At 41.8% G+C, this 21404-nt stretch overlaps 1 protein-coding gene across 2 annotated transcripts in view; it reads left to right on the forward strand.

The window, feature by feature from the left end:
• The window catches only part of ARHGEF28 (Rho guanine nucleotide exchange factor 28), a 148311-nt gene that overhangs the window by 87639 nt on the left and 39268 nt on the right, over positions 1 to 21404 (forward strand). Inside the window, exons 17-33 of one of the 2 annotated variants that reach the window (XM_081212475.1) lie at positions 227 to 282; positions 1576 to 1639; positions 3006 to 3153; positions 3240 to 3361; positions 4527 to 4673; positions 5636 to 5886; positions 8829 to 8951; positions 10556 to 10673; positions 11297 to 11551; positions 13008 to 13084; positions 13948 to 14126; positions 14815 to 14903; positions 15502 to 15684; positions 16468 to 16599; positions 18604 to 18689; positions 19472 to 19501; positions 19599 to 19646. In XM_081212475.1, coding sequence (XP_081068601.1) covers positions 227 to 282; positions 1576 to 1639; positions 3006 to 3153; positions 3240 to 3361; positions 4527 to 4673; positions 5636 to 5886; positions 8829 to 8951; positions 10556 to 10673; positions 11297 to 11551; positions 13008 to 13084; positions 13948 to 14126; positions 14815 to 14903; positions 15502 to 15684; positions 16468 to 16599; positions 18604 to 18689; positions 19472 to 19501; positions 19599 to 19646 — 2108 coding nt within the window. The remainder of the gene's footprint in view (positions 1 to 226; positions 283 to 1575; positions 1640 to 3005; positions 3154 to 3239; positions 3362 to 4526; positions 4674 to 5635; positions 5887 to 8828; positions 8952 to 10555; positions 10674 to 11296; positions 11552 to 13007; positions 13085 to 13947; positions 14127 to 14814; positions 14904 to 15501; positions 15685 to 16467; positions 16600 to 18603; positions 18690 to 19471; positions 19502 to 19598; positions 19647 to 21404) is intronic. The other variant, XM_081212476.1, reaches the window with a different exon arrangement.

Raw genomic sequence — 21404 nt, forward strand, 5'->3', positions numbered from 1 at the left:
TTGTCCTTGTTCACAAAATACTATTTCAGTATAAGATGGAATATGTGCTATACCTTTTGCTCAAGCAGCTGACTTTTTGCTGGCCCCTTTTGTAGAAAGCTACCAATCATCACACCAGGGGAACAGATTGTGTCCTGGATTAGATTATCTAGAAATAAACCTTTTAATGTTGGGATGATAAGTCATAAACTTTACATTTTAAGAGATTTTTCTTTCTTTCTTGTAGATTGCAATGCACTTGTGCATAAAAATTGTAGAGAAAGTGCTCCTGGGTGTCCAAAAGTAAGTTTCGAAAGGGTTTGGAGATATCACTGCTTGTTGTTTGATTGCCCTATTTAAATTCCCTCCTTACTGTGTTTTTCTGTACGCTTGTGTCATTTTGCTTCATGTAATCCATAGGGTGATGAAGCTTAGAGAGTTGTGTCTCAAAATGACGTTTCATATGTTACTTCAAAATAGATAAACAACTAACGAAGGAATAATTTATTTGAATATGCCATATTCATCAGTAGAAAAACCAAGGCGTTCTTGGGGTAATAGAAAATGTCTAAAAATAGTGGGACAACTTAAATTTAGCATTTTCCTATGGCCTCTTGTTTCTACTTTTTTGGCAGAAACTTGTTGAGCTTGTTTAGGCACTGAAGGCTGTGTAATTTCACTAGGTCTGTGTCAACTTCCCTCACCTTTCCCTGCCTTTATTTCTTACTATCTTTTTTGTTGTTGTTGTTAGATCTTGGGAAGAGGTGTGGATTAAGGTGGTTGAGATAGGGCTGATTCTTATGATCATTTTAGAACCTTGCTGCTATATGTGACTTTTCTGGTCACAATAAAAAGGAAACTGAGGAAGAAGAAGGGTGCAGCTGAAGCCCACTGATTGGGAACTGAGGTCCAAGTGGAGCATCTGCTCTATTTTTCATCTTTGCTAACAAATACCAAGAGTGGCTATTTATGAAAGATAAGCCCTCAGAGTATGTACAGCTTTCCTTCATCTTTGAAATCCAGCGGCTGAATCCAATGTCATCAAGTAGTACCAAGGGGAATAGCGCCTCCTGGTGTCCACCAACAAGGATGCAATAGCAAGATTTCCACTCAACATTACTGACCACCAGCATTAATTTTTTCAGTTCCCCACCCTCCCAAATCTAAGCTACCCTTTCCCTCTTCCTTCTGAACACTTGCCACACAGATACAAGCATAATTGCATTGAGAACAAATGCATATATTAAGGATTTATTTTAATTATCTGAAATTGCTACAGCAACATGTCATAGTATTAAGACATTCTAACAGAATACCATGGGTGTATAGTGGGGTTGAGATTGTGAGTTGTGGGGAGAAGGGACTCTGTTCACTTTAATGGGCATCCAACTGCAACACTCTGAAATTTAACAAGAAAAAGTTCATGGGTATGTATGTTGAGGTTTGAGTCTATGCCAGCAATTGGCATCCTTACTATAGGGAAAGCACAGAATGTGAAGTGGCGTATCTTGTGGTGAGGGGCAGCCCTAAAGCCTAGGAGTATTAAATAATGTCTTCAAATTTTCATACTATTAAGAAAGCATTCTTCTTTACCAGAAATCCCAAGAGAGGTGCCATATTAAGAACAGGATGCAAGCTGTCCAGACAAGTAAGCACTCTAGTAAGAAAGCTAAGAAATATAAATCCATTTTTTTCATTTGTCAGTTCACCTGTCAGTTAAAATTGTTGAATGCTAGCGTAATATGCTTAAAATGATACAACTGAGCTTCTACACAATTTGTCCTTGCATATGACTTTATCCTGAATACTTGTGAAGATGCACTCAGTGGCTGCATTCAACCAATAGGCTCAACCATGGTTTAGAGAATTGGGTATAGGCCTTGGGCGTGTGGGCTCTTTCTTCCTCCTCCCCTTGTACAAGCCCCTTAATGAATCACTTCTTGGTTTCATCAAACCATTGTTTACTTATGAACTAGGATAAAATTTTAAATGTGGACATTATCTGAGGAAAACAGATATTGGTCTTTTTGAGCATGCACTAACGTCAAGATGAACCATTCAAAAGTTTTGAGCTTTGTTGAAATTGCTAGAAATATTAGCCTGACTGAATTAAAACTGTGTGAAATTCTATTTTAAAAACTATCAGCCTATGAAATATGAATAATGGAGGTTATATGGTGTCTAAGAACATAATTCACTTAGTATCATAGCTATGAGAAGTAATTTAACTTCATCCTCTGGTGCAATTCACCCTTTCAAAATTCTAAATCCTACAACAATATTATCAAAAGTGTATTTTAATCTGCAAAATATTTTTACTGAGATCATCATTAATTAGATAGTCAAGGATCCAAAGATTCCAGGGATTCTTCAATGTGTTCCTTGTGCAGTAGCCCTCCATGATACTTTTGATATGTTGTAGTGGATTGCAACTCAAAATTATTACAGTGGTACCTTGGTCGTTGAACTTAATCTGTTCCGGGAGTCCATTTGACTCCAGGAACCATTCAAAAACCAAGACGTGGCTTCTGATTGGCTGCAGGAGCTTCCTGCACTCATTCGGAAGCTGCGGAAGCCTCATCGGATGTTTGACTTCCAAAAAACGTTCGCAAATCGGAACAGTTACTTCCGGGTTTGCGGCGTTCAGGAGCCGATTTGTTCGGGAGCCAAGCCGTTTGACAACCAAGGTACCACTGTATTATTATTTAAATCAGCTGAGTGAGATATAAGAGCTCTTGGTATCATAGCCATAGTTTGCCATTGGGAGATAGAAAACTGCTTTATAATAAATCAAATCATTAGTCCAGGTATTAGTCCAATATTGTCTACACTGACTGGTAGCAGTTCTCCAAAGTTTTGGATAGTGGTCCCTCCCAGCCTTATGTGGAGATGCTGAGAGTTGATTCTGGAACCTCTTACATGTACATCATGTGCTCACCCTCTAAGCTGCAGCTTTACCCCAAAGACACAGAGCACTTTGTTAAACTTGTCCAATATCTGAAATATCTGAAACTTTGACCTTCCAGATCCATCATTCAGAGATATTCCACAGCCAACAATGTCCTCAATGCACCCTTCTACCTCAACACCCATTGGATTATCTACTGTAAAAAAAGATGTATTGCAGCCATCAAACCCCTTATCCAAAAGTGTTCCAGGTACCAGTTTTGAAAGGTAAAATGGCACTCTCTGATGTCTTGCAATAAACATGATGCTATCTAAATGAGTCACTACACCTGCACGGTTTTGCTTTACCCTAGGAAATCCATGTCACCTTTGGAATCAGATGCCGATACCAGCAGCTGGAGATCTAGGTCTCACTCTGAAGAGCTGTTGCAATCAATAGGGACCGCTTCGTCAGTTGACTCTTTTATAATTGAAGGTATATGGGGAACTCAATGTGATACTATCGACATGTGTAAATGTGTAATATATTAACAAGAAGTGTGTATAAAATAGTACCACTTGTAATGACGAATAAGTAAACATCTGCTCCCATTTCCATTGCCATTATTCCTAATTCTGCAGCAAGGATCACAAGAGCTTTGCAAGCTTTATAGTTCTTGCTTGCAAGGACCAGCTTCCTTTTCATTTCAGCATCACGCTTTTAAAAATACATATCTATCTATCTCTTTTCTAGTGGTTTTCTTGTTTATATGGATTTATTTATTTATGCACCACCTCCTATGAAACACCTCAAAGTGATTTAACACTAAAAACAATTTAACATATTTATGTATGCCTACCTGCTAACATTCTTTCCTAGACAGCTCACAACATAGAAATGATAAAACACCATAAAAATTCATTTGCATAAAAATAGTTTCCAGCATAATGCTTCTTCCAGCAGAGAGAAATGCAAAAGCATATAAACTATGGTTCAGAACAGTAAGACCACAGATTTCTTAAGAAGACGTGGAAAAACTAAAAAGTCTTCATGCTGAAATGACCATAGGGAAGGCGTTATGTGAGCCTCTCTAGGGATGAATTCTATCATCGGAGGGCCCTCTACCAGCAGCCAACACACTTGGTGCATGTGTTTGTGTGGCACACCCGCAGCAGGGTCTCTGAACAGGATCTCATTACAGTGGTACCTTGGTTTACGAACTTAATCCGGTCTGGAAGTCTGTTCTTAAACCAAGGCGTGCTTTCCCATAGCAGCGGGGGATTCAATTTACAAATGGAACACACTCAACAGGAAGGGGAACATGTTCTGCTTCCAAGGCAACTACTTTCGGGTTTGCAGCGTTCTTAATCCAAGTTGTTCATAAACTAAGCCGTTCTTAAACCAAGGTACCACTGTATTTGAGTCCGTATATATGGAAGAAGGCCTGAGATGCAGAATCACACATTTTCAGCCCTATCTGTGACTTCCTGATTCGCGTCATGTGCTCATGCAATCTCATAACTGAGGTCCATCAGTGTTGGTTGTGTGCACCAAAAAAATCAACCCTACGTCTGATTTATGTTATTATCTAATCACTGCCTGAGTTCCACCTTGCTCGTATTTATGTGGCTGGTATATTAAATACTGTTTACTTTGATAGCTACAGACGACGTTGATGCCTCCCTGTGGAGCGACCTCAGCACCGATGCATTAGAATTTGAGGCAGAATCCTGGAGTCTTGTTGTCGACCCTTCATTTTGCAATAAGCAGGAAAAGGACATTATCAAACGGCAAGATGTGATTTTTGGTCAGTATTCTAAAATTTAGTCTAATGTTCTGTATAACTAGATACAGATGATGAGGTAAACCATGCTGGGACTGCTAGTGAGCACAAAAATAAGGAACCCGCTGTATGAAAACATACACAAATAGAAAAAAATCAGGGGTTCAGGCCAGCATACAAGTACACAATATATGGCAAACAAAGTACAACGAGTGTATTCATCACAATGTACCGAAATTTTTTCTTGCACCGGAGATAATGAAAATGTATCATTAATTGCTAAAATTGTACTTATTTTGATGATTCTGGAGTACTGCTTGCATGTGCTACATGCCTTGTAATAGTGAATACATTGTGACAAATACATTCCTTTTACTTTCCTTACCATATACAGTAGTACCTCGGGTTAAGAACTTAATTCGTTCTGGAGGTCTGTTCTTAACCTGAAACTGTTCTTAACCTGAGGTACCACTTTAGCTAATGGGGCCTCCTGCTTCCGCCGGGCAATTTCTGTTCTCATCCTGGAGCAAAGTTCTAAACCCGAGGTACTATTTCTGGGTTAGCGGAGTCTGAAACCTGAAGCTTCTGTAACCTGAAGCATCTGTAACCCAAGGTACCACTGTATAGTCGTACCTTGAAAGTCAAACGGAATCCATTCCGGAAGTCCGGAAGTCTGTTCGACTTCCAAAATGTTTGGAAACCAAAAGCACGGCTTCTGATTGGCTGCAGGAAGCTCCTGCAACTAGTCGGAAGTCGTGGAAGCCCCGTTGGACATTTGCCTTCCAAAAATAGTTCACAAACTGGAACAGTCATGTTCAGTAGCCAAAACGTCCAAGAACTAAGCTGTTCGAAAACCAAGGTATGACTGTATTGTGTCCTTGTATGCTGGCCTTAACCCCCGTTGTTTTTTTTAATATGGGACTGTTAGTTTATTGGAAGTCAGTTTTGATTTATTTAATTGTGTGCTTTCTTTTTCTTCACTGCAGAGCTGATGCAGACAGAAGTACATCACATCCATACCCTATTCATTATGTCTAAAATATTCAGAAAAGGAATGAAAGAAGAATTACAGCTGGATCACAGCACTGTGGACAAAATATTCCCCTGTTTAGATGAACTGCTAGAACTTCACCAGCAGTTCTTCTGCAGTATGAAGGAAAGACGACAGGAATCATGTGAGGAGGGCAGTGATAGAAATTTTGTAATTAGCAGAATTGGAGACATCCTTGTGCAGCAGGTAAGGCACTGAGCTGAACAATTTTATTAATTTTTACTCTTATTAACTTTACTGTGCTGAGTGGGACTTACTACTTAGTAAGGACGGAGGAGAAATTTAATTCAGTATTAGTAATCTGCAAGGTTTACAACTTGAATATCTAACTAGGAATGGGAGGAGAATTTTGATCCAGTCTGTGAAGTGAACCTCTGTAATTTGCACTTTGCAAAACAAAATGTCAACCGAAACAGCCATATTTCAAAATTCTCACTTCTCCAAATTTTGCAATGCCTTTCTCCTGCCCGGTAATGTGTACCAAAATGCATATACTAGTGTACACAATAAATGCATGTATTAGTGAAAACAACATACTGTTGCATGCCACTCCCAGAGGTTCCAGGGTTTGGTTTCCTTCGAATGGGGGAGAGCAGAGACTGTGGTGTATTTCTGATATATGATTTATTTACACATATATACAACCTGACCCCCAAGATAGAGAGGCTCACAGCACTAACATCTCGGAAGGTCTTGTGTCTCCCTTGGTCCCAGCCTTGGATTCAGACAGAAGTCAAGCAAGGCTCTGTCTCCCTGGCTTCTCCCTTCTTCTAGCCCAGCTCTCAGCTCACGAAACTCTGTGACTTCTGTCTTTCTTACTACCAGCCAGGTGAGGGAGGGGGCCCACCCTTTTGCCCTCTGGCACAGAGCAACTTCCTTTGTTAGACCATACTTAGGTGGTACCTATGGTGACAACTATGACCTTTATATCACAAAGAACCTGTCTAGCTAATTCAGCTGTGGAATCCTCATTAGATTTTAACCCCAGGAATTACAAGGGAGTCCAGTATCATGCAGACTAACCCCTTGAAAACACACACACATATGAGGGGGAATTGGTTGCAAAAATGTGAATATTATTCAAAACAGCATACAATATGCTGGTGAACTTTCATGAGGATTTTGGGGTGGGGGGTGGGATGGCATTTTATTACTTTATTAATAATGCAGAACATAACCAGTCTTTACTTCTGACTTATGAATGGCTTTACTGATTTCTTCGTATAGTGAATTTGTCTTTGTTAAAAATAATCCTTTGGATACCTTTGGCCACAATTAAATATTTGAGGGGTGGGGGGCCTACATATTAGTCTTATAACTTACGTCAGGGGTGTCAAACTCAAATTCATCGGGGGCCGCATCAGCAGTTTGGTCACCCTCAAAGGGCCGGTTATATCGGCCTAAAATATTTGAGCAGGCTGAGACCCCTGAAGTTGATGGGCTTTGACATTTAAATGGGGTGTGTGTGGCATGTGATAAATTATGTGAGGTTCAAGCTGGTCTTTGACCAGTAATAAATTATGATGATGATGATGATGATGGTGATGTGAGGTGGGGCCTACCTGCCCCCCCCCTCAATATTTTATTCAGGCTGACACCCCTGTTATGAAAGATTACTAAAGTCTGCCCCTGTGGTGATGTATCATAACATTGTGCAGGCCCAGTCTGAGGGCACCTTTACTGGACTGTGTCTTGTGGCTGGGGCTTGTCTGCGCCTTCTCTTCCTTCTCCGCCTGTTGCTGCCTCCTCCCTGTGCCAGGCGCTGGTGGGGGGGGGAGATGTGCCGGTTGCACCCCAGTTTCTGAGGGGGGCCAATGCTGCTTGCTCCTCCCTCTGCTTTTCAACACTGCAATATATCGCTACCATATCACAACATCACTATCACAATGTAGAAAAGTTGGTATCGTCTGCTTTTAGGGGCTGAGGGGCTTACTCAGTAGGGACAGGGGCACTCCTAGGAAGGTATTGGATTTCAAATCTCTGGATTTCAAATCCCATTGAGGGGGGGCAGGGGCGGACTTTGGTAATATGGCACCCACCCTGAGTGAGGACAAAATTTGGTGCCTCCCCTAAATAGAATAAATAGTCATTGTTATTATTTTGTGCTCCCTTGGCTCGGGGCGGGTGAGGCGCCCGCACGGCACCAGATCTGGCGCTGGTGGAGGAAGCAAATTTCCACGACGGACCGAGCTGCCCCTGTGGATCCTGCTGCCTGAGGCAGCCGCCTCCCCTTGTTCTCCGTGGCAAGCCGAGGCGGAGGAGGCGCTGGGCGCGGGGCTCCCGTCCACTTGCTCCGGCGCGCCCGCTGCAACCCTGCTGCCAGCAGCCATCGGGGAAGGCGGCCGGCCGGGGCTCGGTGGGGCCGGCCGGCAGAGGGCGGCGCTGCGCCTCGCCTGGGCGTGGAAGCCCTGCTGGCACGTTGTTTCCAACACAGCCGTCCGCGCCGCGCTCCCGCCTCCATCTCGGCTCGCTCCCTCCCGTCCTCCACCTCCGCGTCTCGCCTGCCAGACTCGCATCCCTGCCCGCCGGCGCCGGCCGAGCACGGCACCAGCAGCGGCTGCCGGCCGAGCACGGCACCAGCAGCGGCTGCCGGGGCGCGGGGAGGAGCGTCCGGCCAGGCAGCTCCGCTCTGCTTGCTGCTGCTGCTCGCGCTGGGCGCCTCCTGGGCGGCGCGCCCGCTGGACCGGAGCGGGCGCCAGAGACGCGGCAGCCCGCGGGACGAGGCGGGCGGCCTGCGGGGTCATGCCGGCGGGGGAGCTCCGGAGGCGGCCTCTCTGCTCACCACCTCCTTCGTGGTGAAAGGCGACGCGGCGCACAACCAGGTGACGGTGCACTGGACAGGGGAGAACAGCAGCGAGAACGGCGGCTACACGGGCCACATGATGAGGTCTGGTGGGCCGGATTCGGCCCGCGGGCCTTGTGTTTGACACCCGTGACTTACGTGATAACTCTCCACTGAATACATAAATTGTAGTCAGACATGTGTAGATTTTATTTGATTCCCACTGCCTTCAGAGGTTAGCCATTAATCTGACTGATGTGCGCGGCTTTGTATGGTTTAGTAGCATTTTCAATGTAAGGCATTTGATATCCCACACGTACTATTTTTAATTGCTGCTTTTTATCAGTTTTCAGAAGAGAATGCAAACAAAATGAAGATGATATATGGGGAATTTTGTAGTCATCAGAAAGAAGCAGTGAGTCTTTTCAAAGAACTGCAACAAAATAAAAAGTTTCAGAACTTCATCAAAGTAAGTTGGCCATAGCAGGTGAGTTAGAATCATAAAACTGTAGAGATGAAAGGGACCCCAAAGGTCGTCTAGTCCAACCCCCTGCAATCCAGGAATCTCAGCTACTTCTGTAGAAAAAATGCTGGAATGAATGAATCCTTAATAGTAACATGCCTGAACAAAGCTGGCGTAGCACAGAGGCTCGAGTCTGAGCTGCAAATCAGGAAGTCGCTGGTTAGAACTTTGTGTGCCTTGAATTCACTAGTAGCCCTAAGCAAGTCATTCTCTTTCATCTTTAATCTCCCCCTCCTCAGTCTGTACGATGAGAGATAATGATCATGGGGATACTGGGTCATGTATGTGAAGCACTTTGAACACTTGAAAGTCCTATGCAAATTATTATTATTCATTAATTATTATATAATTAATTTTTCTTTAACAGAGGTTTCTTTTAAAGAACTGAATATATTACCTTGTGCAGGCACAAAATTAATCGGCATAGGTCATTTATGTTGTTGAGCTAAATTCTATTCTAAAAACAGGCCCATAGCTGTAAGTGAGGCTTTAACAAATGTAAAATTTAACAAATTGAGTGTAAGATCAGTTTAGTAAAGCTTACAATGAATTTCAACTTACTATCAAAATACAGTATCAGATTTGGGGGAAACCCCCCTTGCCAAAGAAATCCACATAGTTTCTTACAAAACTTAACAACAAATTCAAATACAACAAAGTCAACGTATTTAATATTACAATAAAATCTAAATTTAATAACAAAAGCAAATCAAGATTAGCAACACAAAGCAAGGAAGCTAACCCGACCCCCTTAGTGCTGAATTTTGCTGTATTCTGATGACCCACAGAAGCCTAGCTTGAATATAGTTCTGAGATCTTCAGGGCTAGGTCTTCTCACTAGGCTCAGAAGGAGCAAAAGAGATATGTTGGACACCACCAAAGATAGTTAGTTGTCCTCTTCAGCATCCCAGGTGTTCCAGCCACTAGTGCTGGTCTTCTTTCGTTTGGATTATTTTTATTTCAAAACCACTACAATAACCTTTCAAACTAAAGTAATAATTCACACTAGTTAATCCGTTGAAGACCTTGTTTTCTATCGACCAGGTTGATGATGCAAACCCTAAAACTAAGATAAGTAAAAATTACCTTAATCTGGCAGGAGAGATTCAGAATGTAAAAATGAGGGGGGGAACGGTATCACAGGTAGGAATGCTTATTTACATAAGTGTTATAGTTGCATTCCAGAAAGCATCTTCCCCCCTGGATGTTGTTGGACTCAACGCCCCTCAGCCTCGGCCAGCATGGCCTATGGTCAAGGATGATGGGTGTTGTATTACAATGCCAGATGGGAAGCAACGGGTTAGGGAAGGCTGCTCTAATGATTCACTGACTTGGGGAACTTATCATATCCTTCAGAACAATTCAGTTATATAGTTAGCTATCTTATTGACTGCATCATACAAATGTTGTAGCTAGATAAAGAGAATAATATTAATTTTCATTGGATTTAATCAGAAAAAGAGGATCCTGTTAAACATAGGCTAAACATAACCTGTGTATCAAATACATCAAACAAGGGCTGTATTTAAAAATTCTATCTGTTTTTAAAGCTACGGAACAGTAATCTTTTGGCTCGACGTAGAGGAATCCCAGAATGTATTCTGCTTGTTACTCAAAGAATCACAAAGTACCCAGTTCTGGTGGAGAGAATATTGCAGTATTCCAAAGGTAAGCCATAGTTTTAATTCACATGCCATCAGAAATTCTCAAGGTTTGCTCTGTTGAATGACACTAGGGGCACCAAAGATTTTTCCCTAGTTTCTCACATTGTGAACAGGAAAATATCCACCTAAAGTAAACAACAGGTGGATCAGAATTTCACGTCTCCCTTCCATTTGCTTTTATAGGAACCCATTTCGTCAAGGTGTTTTTTTCTTGAATGAAAGCAGTGGCAAGAACTGGCCTGGCCATTAGATCTTCGTCACATTGATTATTACTGGGACCCAGAAGGGCAGAAGCCATATTTTCAGTAATACAAAGCAAGCATATGTTGCATGGAAAAGGAATGCAGATATTAATTCTGGAACAGTTATTATCATTATATGTGCTTTCGTCTCAAACCACATACACAAAAAGCCTCAGAACCACATATTTAATTAGAATTTTTTAGGGTGGAATTCATAGGCCATGAACTATGTAGAGAAATAAATTGAAAAACATGCGCTTGGGCATCTCTTGTGAAAATCCACTCCAGTTCTTTAAGGAGAAATGGTTTCCCTTCTTTGCTTATACAGAGAGTGTGTGTATATATTCTTATATTTGTGTATATATATTTGTTTGCTTTTCTATAGAAGGAACTGAAGAACACCAAGACTTATGTAAAGCCCTTTGCCTAATCAAGGATATGATTGCAGCAGTTGATTTGCAAGTCAATGAATATGAGAAAAAACAGAAATTGATGGAGATTCTCAGTAAGATTGAAAACAAAACATATACCAAGCTGAAAAATGGCCATGTTTTCAGGAAGCAGGATCTGATCAAGAAAGAGAGGACACTTCTGCATGAAGGTTTAGTCTATTGGAAAACGGCTACGGGACGCTTCAAAGGTCCTTGCAGTTTTAAGTTCCTTGCATGCTTTTGAAGAATTGTGTGTTGTTATTTCTCTTTGGCTTCTAAACAAGAGACATGGGTTTCTGACACAATGGCATAAAAAAGTATTCTGCAGGAAAAGGTGTCTCATATTTAGGCACTGATCTATATACATGATGGAAAAGAGAACACAGTCTTCTGGTTTGCCTTTACAGATTTGAAACACTGAGTATTAAACAGATACTCACACCATTTTCTTATATTAAATTTCCTCCTAAAGTTAAGATTGTTCGATCATTTATCCCTTTCCACAAAAATAAGGAAAGATAACAAAAGTAGTTCTGGTTGTAACATATTTGACATCAGTGGCTTGCTTTCTAATGTGATTCTTAAATCACAGTTTTGAAGAGCTTTAAACCTCCTCAAAACTGGGGGTTTAAATGTATTTGTTTTTTTCACATATTTATATTCTGTATTTCAGGTTAAAGCCTTCACAAGGCAGCTCACAGCAGTTAATAAATACAATATGTCAAACAATATAACATTATAAAAAATGAAGTCAAACAAAGCCATCAATGGAAGGCGCAGCAATTTTTTTAAAAAAATAAGTTAAATCCACTTAAAAGCCACCAATAAGCAGGCATTTCCTTTGGAATTGGTGCAAAGGGAATTCCAGAGTTGAAAAGTCCCTGTCCATGGTGCCCACTAATCTCATGGTTCTTAGTGGTGGGCCAGAGATCAAGACACTATGAGATTGATTTCAGGGCAGGCAGTCCTTCTAGTAAAGGTAGCCAGACTTCAGGCTAGTGGGATATTTGTGCTGAGGTCCACCAGTCTGAGCCAAGTCTAACAGTGGCAAAGACAAGGCAGAAGTACATAAAAGTATTAAGTAACTGGATGTTTTTGAGCCTACTATATGTGCAGCCTAGAAATATGTGATCAATACTTGAACCAAGCTCACAAATTATTTCCACACAAATGTACTCCCAAGCTATTTGCAGGATGGGGAGAGAAGGCTATTTAGTTGTTGCTGCTGTTGGACAATTGAGTCAGAAACCCTTCTACTATAGGTGATCTACTACAAATCTCCTAGCCATCTTCTGGTCCAATCTGATCCCAAACCATTCACGTGCAATTTACTTATTTAAAGTAAAGTTTCTGCCGAGGCCTTTGGTGGGGAGGGCAGGGGACAATTTCCTTGAATGGTGAAGACCTTGGTAAACATTGTTTTATCTTGAGCCTAGTGCTGGAAAATCAGTTGTAAGGCAAGCATTCTATTTGTTTCCCAAGATAAAAGAAGAAATGTTTTAAAGTCATTTTTAGAATTTTAATTTAGTCTTAGTGATTTAGATGTAGGTGCCTTTCAGACATTTTTATTTATGTATTTTAATTGTGTTTGCTTCCATTTTTTTTATTTGTTATGATGAAGTAAGAAATTAATTGGTGATACTTATTTCCTTTCTTTTTTGAAAGATATATTAGCCCTCCTTCTAAACGACGTGATGTTGTTTTTACAAGAAAAAGATCAAAAATATATTTTTGCAGCTGTTGTAAGTATGATTATCTAAAAATGTTAATTTCACTTTTGTATTATATCGTGTAACAATGCCTTTATCCGGATTTCTTCTTTTGGTACCTGCATGTTAGTTATATCAGGGTTTCTTTTTGGTATCGGGTCTAATCATAAAACCTTTTATCAAGGTTTATTTATTTCAAACATTTATATGCTGCTGTGTAGTTTAACAAAATCCCAAGTATGCTGTGAATAAATACTTTTTTTACACAAGGGTTAAATTCTTTATTTATAATATGTGAACGTAATAAACACTGGGCATGATCCAACCAAAGTTATGTATTTTAAAGCCCAGTGCATTTAAATAAAGAGTATCCTAAGTATCTCACCCCAGAAGTCTTGGAACATGGTTATTATTATCCATTCAGTAATAAGAGTTTTTAGTATGCAAGAGACATTTCACCAGTGCATTCAATGATTTTATTCTGCAACACAAGCCACATTAAAGGAAAATGCAAGGCACATTCAGTAACATGAAAAACCATGTGCTTTCCCGAATAAAGCGAGTTATACTAGTCCTGATAGATACTGGTATCTGCAGAGACCTGCAGTGCATTTCAAACATAATTGTTCTCCCAAAGTTTCCATGATTAAAAATTGCTCTGACATTCTACCGACAACACACCCTTTTACTGTGGCCTTTGACACCTGAAATGTGTGTTTTCAGGGCCTGCCCTATTCCTGTGACTTTAATCTGCTTTAAATTCTTAATTTTAAATGTTTGTAACCTGCCCTGGGACCTGCTGTTGTAGGGTTGGTGGTGGTAGTAGAAGTAGGAGTAGTAATAGTAATGATGATGATGATAGTAATAATAAATACTTTGTGGTTTCTTCTGTGTAGGACCAGAAACCTGCAGTTATAGCCCTCCAGAAACTTATTGTCAGAGAAGTAGCCAATGAGGAGAGAGGGATGTTCCTGATTAGTGCCTCGTCTACTGGGCCCGAGATGTATGAAATTCATACCAGCTCCAAAGAGGAGCGCAGTCATTGGATGAGGCAGGTTCAAGAGGCAGTGGAAAGGTACAGACAGACCCTTTCTGCATTGCTTTTTTAAACATTTATTTACTTACTTACTTACTTACTTACTTACTTGAGTGTAAATCATGTCTAGAAATGCTGGTTCAGATTTGATTTTGGTTTGGCAGATTTTCTTTTATCGACGTGATTTTCTTAAGGAGACATATACAGGTAGCATGGGAGATCATTAAACTGTAGTTACCAGATGGAAAATACATAGCTGTTAAGGCTGCGATCCTGAACATGCTTAAGCGCCAGTAAATTCCACTGAATACAGTAGAACTTGCTTCCAAGTAAACATTCATAGGATTGTCCTGCAAGCTTATTTGCTTCATAATGTGCTCCATTTAAAAAAAATGAATCAGTTGTCACATTTCACTTCACTTCACTTTTAAGTTATATACTGCCTTTCTATATTACTATACACAAGGTGGTTCACAGCAACAAAATAATCTGATCCAATACATTTTCTCTGAGGTTATTCTTCTAAACATGTCAAGACCAGGAATAGCCATTGTGGAATGACACAAATTGAGATTTTGCATATACTCTTAAGTGGAAAGTGCATATGTTTTGCTTCTTGTGCTGTGTGTGTGTCTGCACATACACACCTCTATTTATACATTAATTGCCTGAGAGGGAAGGAGAGAGAGAGTTGGCTGTATTCTCTTTTTGTTTACATTTCACCCAGTTGTCCAGAGGAAGAAGGAAAAATGAGTGAATCTGATGAGGACCGAAGAATAGCTGAAGCCAGAGCAGCCAAAATTCAAAAATGTCAAGGTATGGTATTTGCCCTAGTTCTCTTGAGATAAAATGGCTATTTTTTAAAAAAATGCTTGGTGTAAAGAACACCCATCTACCTTGAGCACAAGGCGTGCCTCCGACATTCACACCTGTGTGTGCCGCCACCCCTCAGTTCACCCTGACTTCTGAGTAATAGGAGCTGCCAATGGCATTCCAGCAGTGGGGCACCTCTGGCTTGCAGGCAGTTGACAACAAAGACCCTTTAGTCTACCTTCACAGGACTCTTTCACAAGCCCCTATTGCCACATGGGAGCCATTTCTTCATGGTAAGGTACCACATGACAACTGGGTGAGGTTGCACCACTGAGAAATGGCTGTGGCTCTGTGGGAAGGTATTCTGACATAGATGTACAATGTCTCTTTAGTGTTCTGGGCTTAGCACACTAGCGTGATGCAACTGTTGAAAAGCAACGTTATAATGATAATTATAGACAAAAAATGGAACAGTCAGAAATCAGTTTCATGTTACAGAAGCCAGATGGGGTCTCCCCTCCCAAAAGTGATTCAGCATACAAAGTCGTAAGCAATAACAATGGTGGTTGTTGGCCTAATGCATGGATTTGTATCGTGGCAGTAATTTTGAGTAACCAGGACCAACAGATCTGTAGCTACTTAGAAGATAAGCTGAATATCTATGCAAAGCTTGGAGACATGAGTGGCTTTGAAGATGTCCATGTAGAACCACACCTGCTCATAAAACCTGACTCCGGAGAAACACCCCAAGTGGCCTCACTCCTGGCAGCTGCTCTGAAGGAAGGTAAGGCTTCATCCATGGGCATCCCACTCTTCCCTATGGGCATGTCCTCTCCTTTGTTGCTTGTCACACTTTTCCACATTTTTGTTTGTCTCTTGTAAAACCATCACATTCAGTGACTACTGTGTGGTTGGTCACTATAGTACAACAGCTGCTATTAAGCTGTGGCTCAAAGTACCAAAGTACCAGTTATGTGAATCTAAACCTGGGGAGCCAGCATCAAAGTGCAAAAAAGATCTCTCTCTCTTCATGACCCTTTCTTGATATGGGAGAAAGACCTGTTTCGCCTCTGGTGTTCTAGACCCAGGCTTTAAAAGACGGTTGGCTAAACTGTGGCCATCCAGATGTTATCAAACTACAGTTCCTGACATCCGTAACCATTCACCATGCTGGCTTGGACTGATGGGAGTTGTAGTCCAACAACATCTGGAGAGCACCAGCTGTTTTAGGTAAAAGGTTCAGGAGAACAGCCTTCTTGCTAAATCTGTCACATCATCAAATTTCTACAGTGAGTTTTCTGATTCATTACTCAGTTTGTTCACTTCAGATTTTAAAAAACATCATGCTTATAAGCTGCTCATTAGAAAGTCGATACACCAATAAAGGTTAAGGAATGCAATGTAAAAATAACTTTAAATGATTCCAATAGTCACTCATAGTTGTTTCACATGGAGAAGAAGAAATAGTTCATAATTGATATAAGGGAAACATGCATTCACCAGCATTAATTAAAGGGGGATACCTTAAATTATTGACTGAAAGCCTAAACTTACTTTCTTTCTACAGCGGAAAACCTCCATGCGGCTGTAAGATTATCACAGATGAATGAAACAGACCTCTCAACAGAAGAGAGTACTGAAGAATCGAGCATGACAGAGCGTCTTGGTGAAGCTGAAGACTGTGAATCTTTCACTGATTGTTAGTAAGCACTAATACCTTTTAATTGTCCCAATGCTAAATTTACCATGCTTATTTCTTTAATCCTTTTCAAAATGTAATGCAAAACAGGATCAGCAAAGAAAAGTGCTTCATATTCTGTATCCTTACTTGGGGCCAGTTCATCCAATAAGAGGAATCTCCACATACGAGTCATTTGTGGAATGACCGCTCCCCGCTTAAAACGGGGGGGGGGCCCTTTGCGTGGACGCGTGCAGCCCCTGGATCTGGAGCGGCCCCAACAGCATAGGCTTGGCTTTGCCTTCCCTCAGGTGGGATACCTGGAGGTCTCCGCCTACCTCAGTCAGTTGTCCAATCCCACCTGGGGGAAGCGTTGCCAAGGAGACCAGGCCAGGTAGGGGAGGGATTACCTGCCCACACAATAGAGGGAGGATCTTACCTAGGAATCCTCACTTGGCTCCAGAGCTTCTCCCACCCTACCCACCCTCAGTTAATGTCTTATTTTGCAGGTTAACTTTTCTTCACAGGTTTTGTAGGTTAACTTTTCTTCACAGGTATGCGGGCGCTGCTACATTAAGGTCGCTGTTAAAGGGCCGGAAAGGAATTTCCCTGCATTGGCAGGTTTCGCCTTTCCCGTAGCAAAACGTCACAACTTTGGCGGTATCAGGCCTTGGGCGGAATCCTTTTGTCCATCTTCCTCTTGCGGCGGCGATACCAGGGTTCCCCGTTAAAGGGGTTTTCTGAAGGGAGGCTTTGGCCGTACACCGAAAGGTCGTCATTGCTCTCTCCTGCGGCGGCGGCGGTGTTACGGGGGCGGCCATCTCTGCTTGAACATATGTTCTCCAGAGCCGGCCCATCCCCCCCACACACACTGGATAACCCTGATGCTCCCTAGGTCCCCGGCTGGGGACCGGGGAGGGAGAACGCCCAATGCCTGAGCCAAAGTCTACCCACATTTGAAATTTAATAAAGTTGTGGCCAATTTAATCCCATAGCCCGTTGTCTTGAGTCGTTATTCCACATGACGGGGGGACCGCGCAGGATCTGGGGACTCCGCCTGTCCATGCAAATACGTTTTCAGGACTGTCCTGTGAATCAGTGGCAAATTTATATTGCTTTTAAAATATTTTCTCTTGTTCTGTGTTGCAACTTCACTAAATAATCTGATGTGTAGTGCGCGACTTTCTGATTTGCTTGAGTGATGTTACTCAGATATTTAAAACTATCCCTTTAAAATGTGCATGGCAATTTATTTTAATACCTTCTATTAACATTTATTTTTTAAAGGACAGATATTCTGATGAATGTTACAGTACAGGATGGGGCCAGTTCTATATTGTGGGCTGCAGCTGTCGTAGTAATGTCTGCTAGGCCTCTAAACACTTGATGTGGTAGTCTCCAGTTCAAGCACAAGCTCCCATGGTTTATAGAGGGTGTGGCTGTATTAGTCACAAATGTGTTTACAATCCTACATACAAACTACAAGAACACTTTGATAAATCATGTGGACAACTACTATTAGGCATGGATGCCTCAGTAGTCTGCATGACCCTGTCTTCCACCCATGAAAAACAAAAGTAAAATTATGCAAAAACAAACACATAGATTTGTGTATCTTTTCTTAATTTGCATACTTTACGCACATCACAAAATTCCTGTGGCACAGAATTACTATATCAGTTGTTGTTGTTTTAAAAAACAAAACAAAAATCAAGAGAGCTTGCTCAGTTCTCAGTTGCATCTATCATCTATCTATTTGTTATTTATTTTGGTTTTAAAATGTCAAATACAATTGATTTTTGAAGATAGTGCAGAGAGACAAAAAGCTGAAAATGCAGGTATCACAACTGGGATAGTAGAACTCAAGAAAATGAGTTGGAGAAGTGGAACAAAAATGGAAAAAAGGAGGAAGATAGAAAAGTGCGGGGGGAAAGCTAGGAATAATTTATGCTGAATAGTTACATGCGTGATGCACTTAATTTTGTACATCTGACTCCTGTCTGTTCCTGATGGTTTAATCATTAGATACAGAACTGAAGGGAGAGAGAGAGCCTTGTGATTCAGATGTCAATGATGCAAACAGCTTCACAGAAGCTCACATGCTGGATCAGGTAGGCTACTGGATGAACATTCTGTCAAAGCCACACACATGGTGTTTCTGTTCAGGAATATGAAGGCGCCAAATCTGATACACGCAGTGCCCAGTCCTTTCCCCCTGGTTATCAGCTTCTACCCTAGGGGTGGCGAAGCATTTTCAGCCCAATGGCCACACTCCCCTCCAGGCAAATTCCAGGGGTCCCATGCCAGCGGCATGCGGGGCCAGAGGCAAAAGTGGGAAGAGCAATACGTGTTTGCGCATGAGGTTCTTCTTTTCCACATTCACCCATTCCTTGCCAATCTCTGTCAAGGCAGCCGAGAAGCCTTGTCGCAGTTCCAGGTTAGTTCAGCCAGGCAAATATATACAAGGAGGATGTGAAGCAGGGCTGATGGGGGGCAGCAGCAGGGGGCAGCTTGGGAAGGTTGTGACCTGGGGGAATCCTGAGGGCCAGATAGAGCAGCCTGGGGGGCCTGAGCCCCCCCATACTATACCCCTATTGCCACCTTCTCCAGACCCCCTACTTCTCTTTGCCACTTTCCTTGCCTGAGCAATTTAAATAAGCAACCACCTTAAACAATCTTTAAATCCACTTACTTCTTTTGTACCAAGAATGAATGCATGATTAATTTTGTAGCACTCCATTTCTAGCACACTCGATTGCTTAAAAAAACCACCCCACCACCCCCTGACATTTGCAAAATGCAAGTATTTAGACATTGTAAGAGACTTACCAGAAGGTGGCAGTCTAGGTCTAGTATACAAAAAAAAAAAGCTAACCTCATTGTATGTTTGTAGGAAGGAAATGCTGCTTCTGCGCAAACTGAGGTGAGTTGCTTTCATTACAAAATCTGCTAGTATTGTTTGCCTTGAACTTACTGTATTTTGTAAACAACAACAACAAACATTTCTTTTCTTTCTTTAGATTGTACAGACTATCCAGAATTTAACCCGCCTCTTGTACAGCATCCAGGTATTGATGTAATTGTGTGTTTGTTGCCCACAACTGCTATCTTTTTTTGAGAATTAGAATGAAACAAATATTTTGGCAGAAATCTGTCTGTTTATAACACTACCTTCTCTGGATTTTATCCTGGTCCTGGAAAGTATGGGCCTGATCCCATCCTCGCTGTGCAGGGCCCAGCAAATGGAGGTACAGAGCTGTGCAATGGCCCCTTGCTAGTTGCAGCAGGCAGGGGAAGGAGTAGCTCATGCGTGGGCTTCTGCCGGATGTCCTGCTGGCCGGAGCAGAGGGCATCCCATTGCCATTCCGTTTCCCCCCTTGCTTCTTCTTTGGTGTTGCTGTTGGAAGTAGAATGACCAGATGCAAGAGGACACCTGTATCTTTTAAGAGTTGTGCAGAAGAGAGAATTACAGCAGGAGCAGTTTGCAAAGTGAGCTGCACTTGCTGAAATTCCCTCTTCCACACAGCTATTAAAGGTGCAAGAGTCCTCAGGGCTGGCCCAGCTGTGAGGCAAATTGGGATGATTTTCCAGGCCCAGAGATGCCTCACATAGGTGATAGCCTTCTCTGCCACCCATGCAAGGCTTCTACTGGGCTATCCTCCACTCTGCCTCCACCCTTCCAGAAAAAAAATGTCAAGATGTTTTGTTTCATTTCAACTTGGGTACTAATTTAAAGTTACTTGTATGCTTCCTTCTGGCAACTCCTGCAGCCGAGCTGGAGCCAAACATATTGTTCTGCTTTCTTGTGGACCACTGAGAGGGGAGTCTTTGTTATCTGGGCAGTCCAGAGCCTCCATGCACACTGCCCAAGCTTGCACCCCAGGGAGCTCACGTTGGTGCTGTCAGTGCAGCAGTTTGACTTCAGCCCCTGGAGGCACACTCCATTGTCTCTCGAGACAGACGGAGGCCAGCCAATTGAAGTCACCACTTCCTTTTTTTAATAAATTTTTTTATTGGTTTTACAACATTTTTTAAACAATACAAACAAATAAAAAGACAAACAAACATGTATAATTTCATGACCTTTTTTCCATAACCTTCATTTCTCAGACTTCCCCATACCTCCCCCTTCTGCATCCCAATTTACTAAATTATTTCAGCAACTTCTAAACAGTTTTTGTCAAATGCGTGTTCTCTTAATCTTTTCTTTGACTTGATCTTATGTCACTGTATCCCTTTTTCTCTCAACACCTTGACATTTTAACATTCATCAATTTTATAATAGCTCTTAAGATAGACTTTAAATTTCTTCCAGTCCTCTTCCACCGTCTCTTTCCTCTAATCGCGGATTCTGCCAGTCATCTCAGCCAGTGTCATATAGTCCATCACTTTCATCTGCCACTCTTCCACGGTGGGTAGATCTTGTGTCTTCCAATACTTTGCGATGAGTATTCTTGCTGCTGTCGTCGCATACATAAAGAAGATTCTATCTTTCTTTAACACCAATTGGCCGACAATGCCCAAGAGAAAGGCCTCTGGTTTCTTAGGAAAAGTACATTTAAGTACCTTTTTTCATTTCATTATATATCATTTCCCAGAAAGCCTTAATCTTCGGGCACGTCCACCAAAGGTGGTAAAAGGTACCTTCAGTTTCTTTACATTTCCAACACTTATTGTCAGGCACATGGTAAATTTTTGCTAGCTTGACTGGGGTCATGTACCACCTGTAGATCATTTTCATAATATTTTCCTTTAAGGCATTACATGCCGTAAATTTTATACCGGTGTTCCACAACCATTCCCAGTCAGCAAACATGATGTTATGA

Source organism: Podarcis bocagei (assembly GCF_964188305.1).
Source record: "Podarcis bocagei genome assembly, chromosome: 11".
NCBI lineage: Eukaryota > Metazoa > Chordata > Lepidosauria > Squamata > Lacertidae > Podarcis > Podarcis bocagei.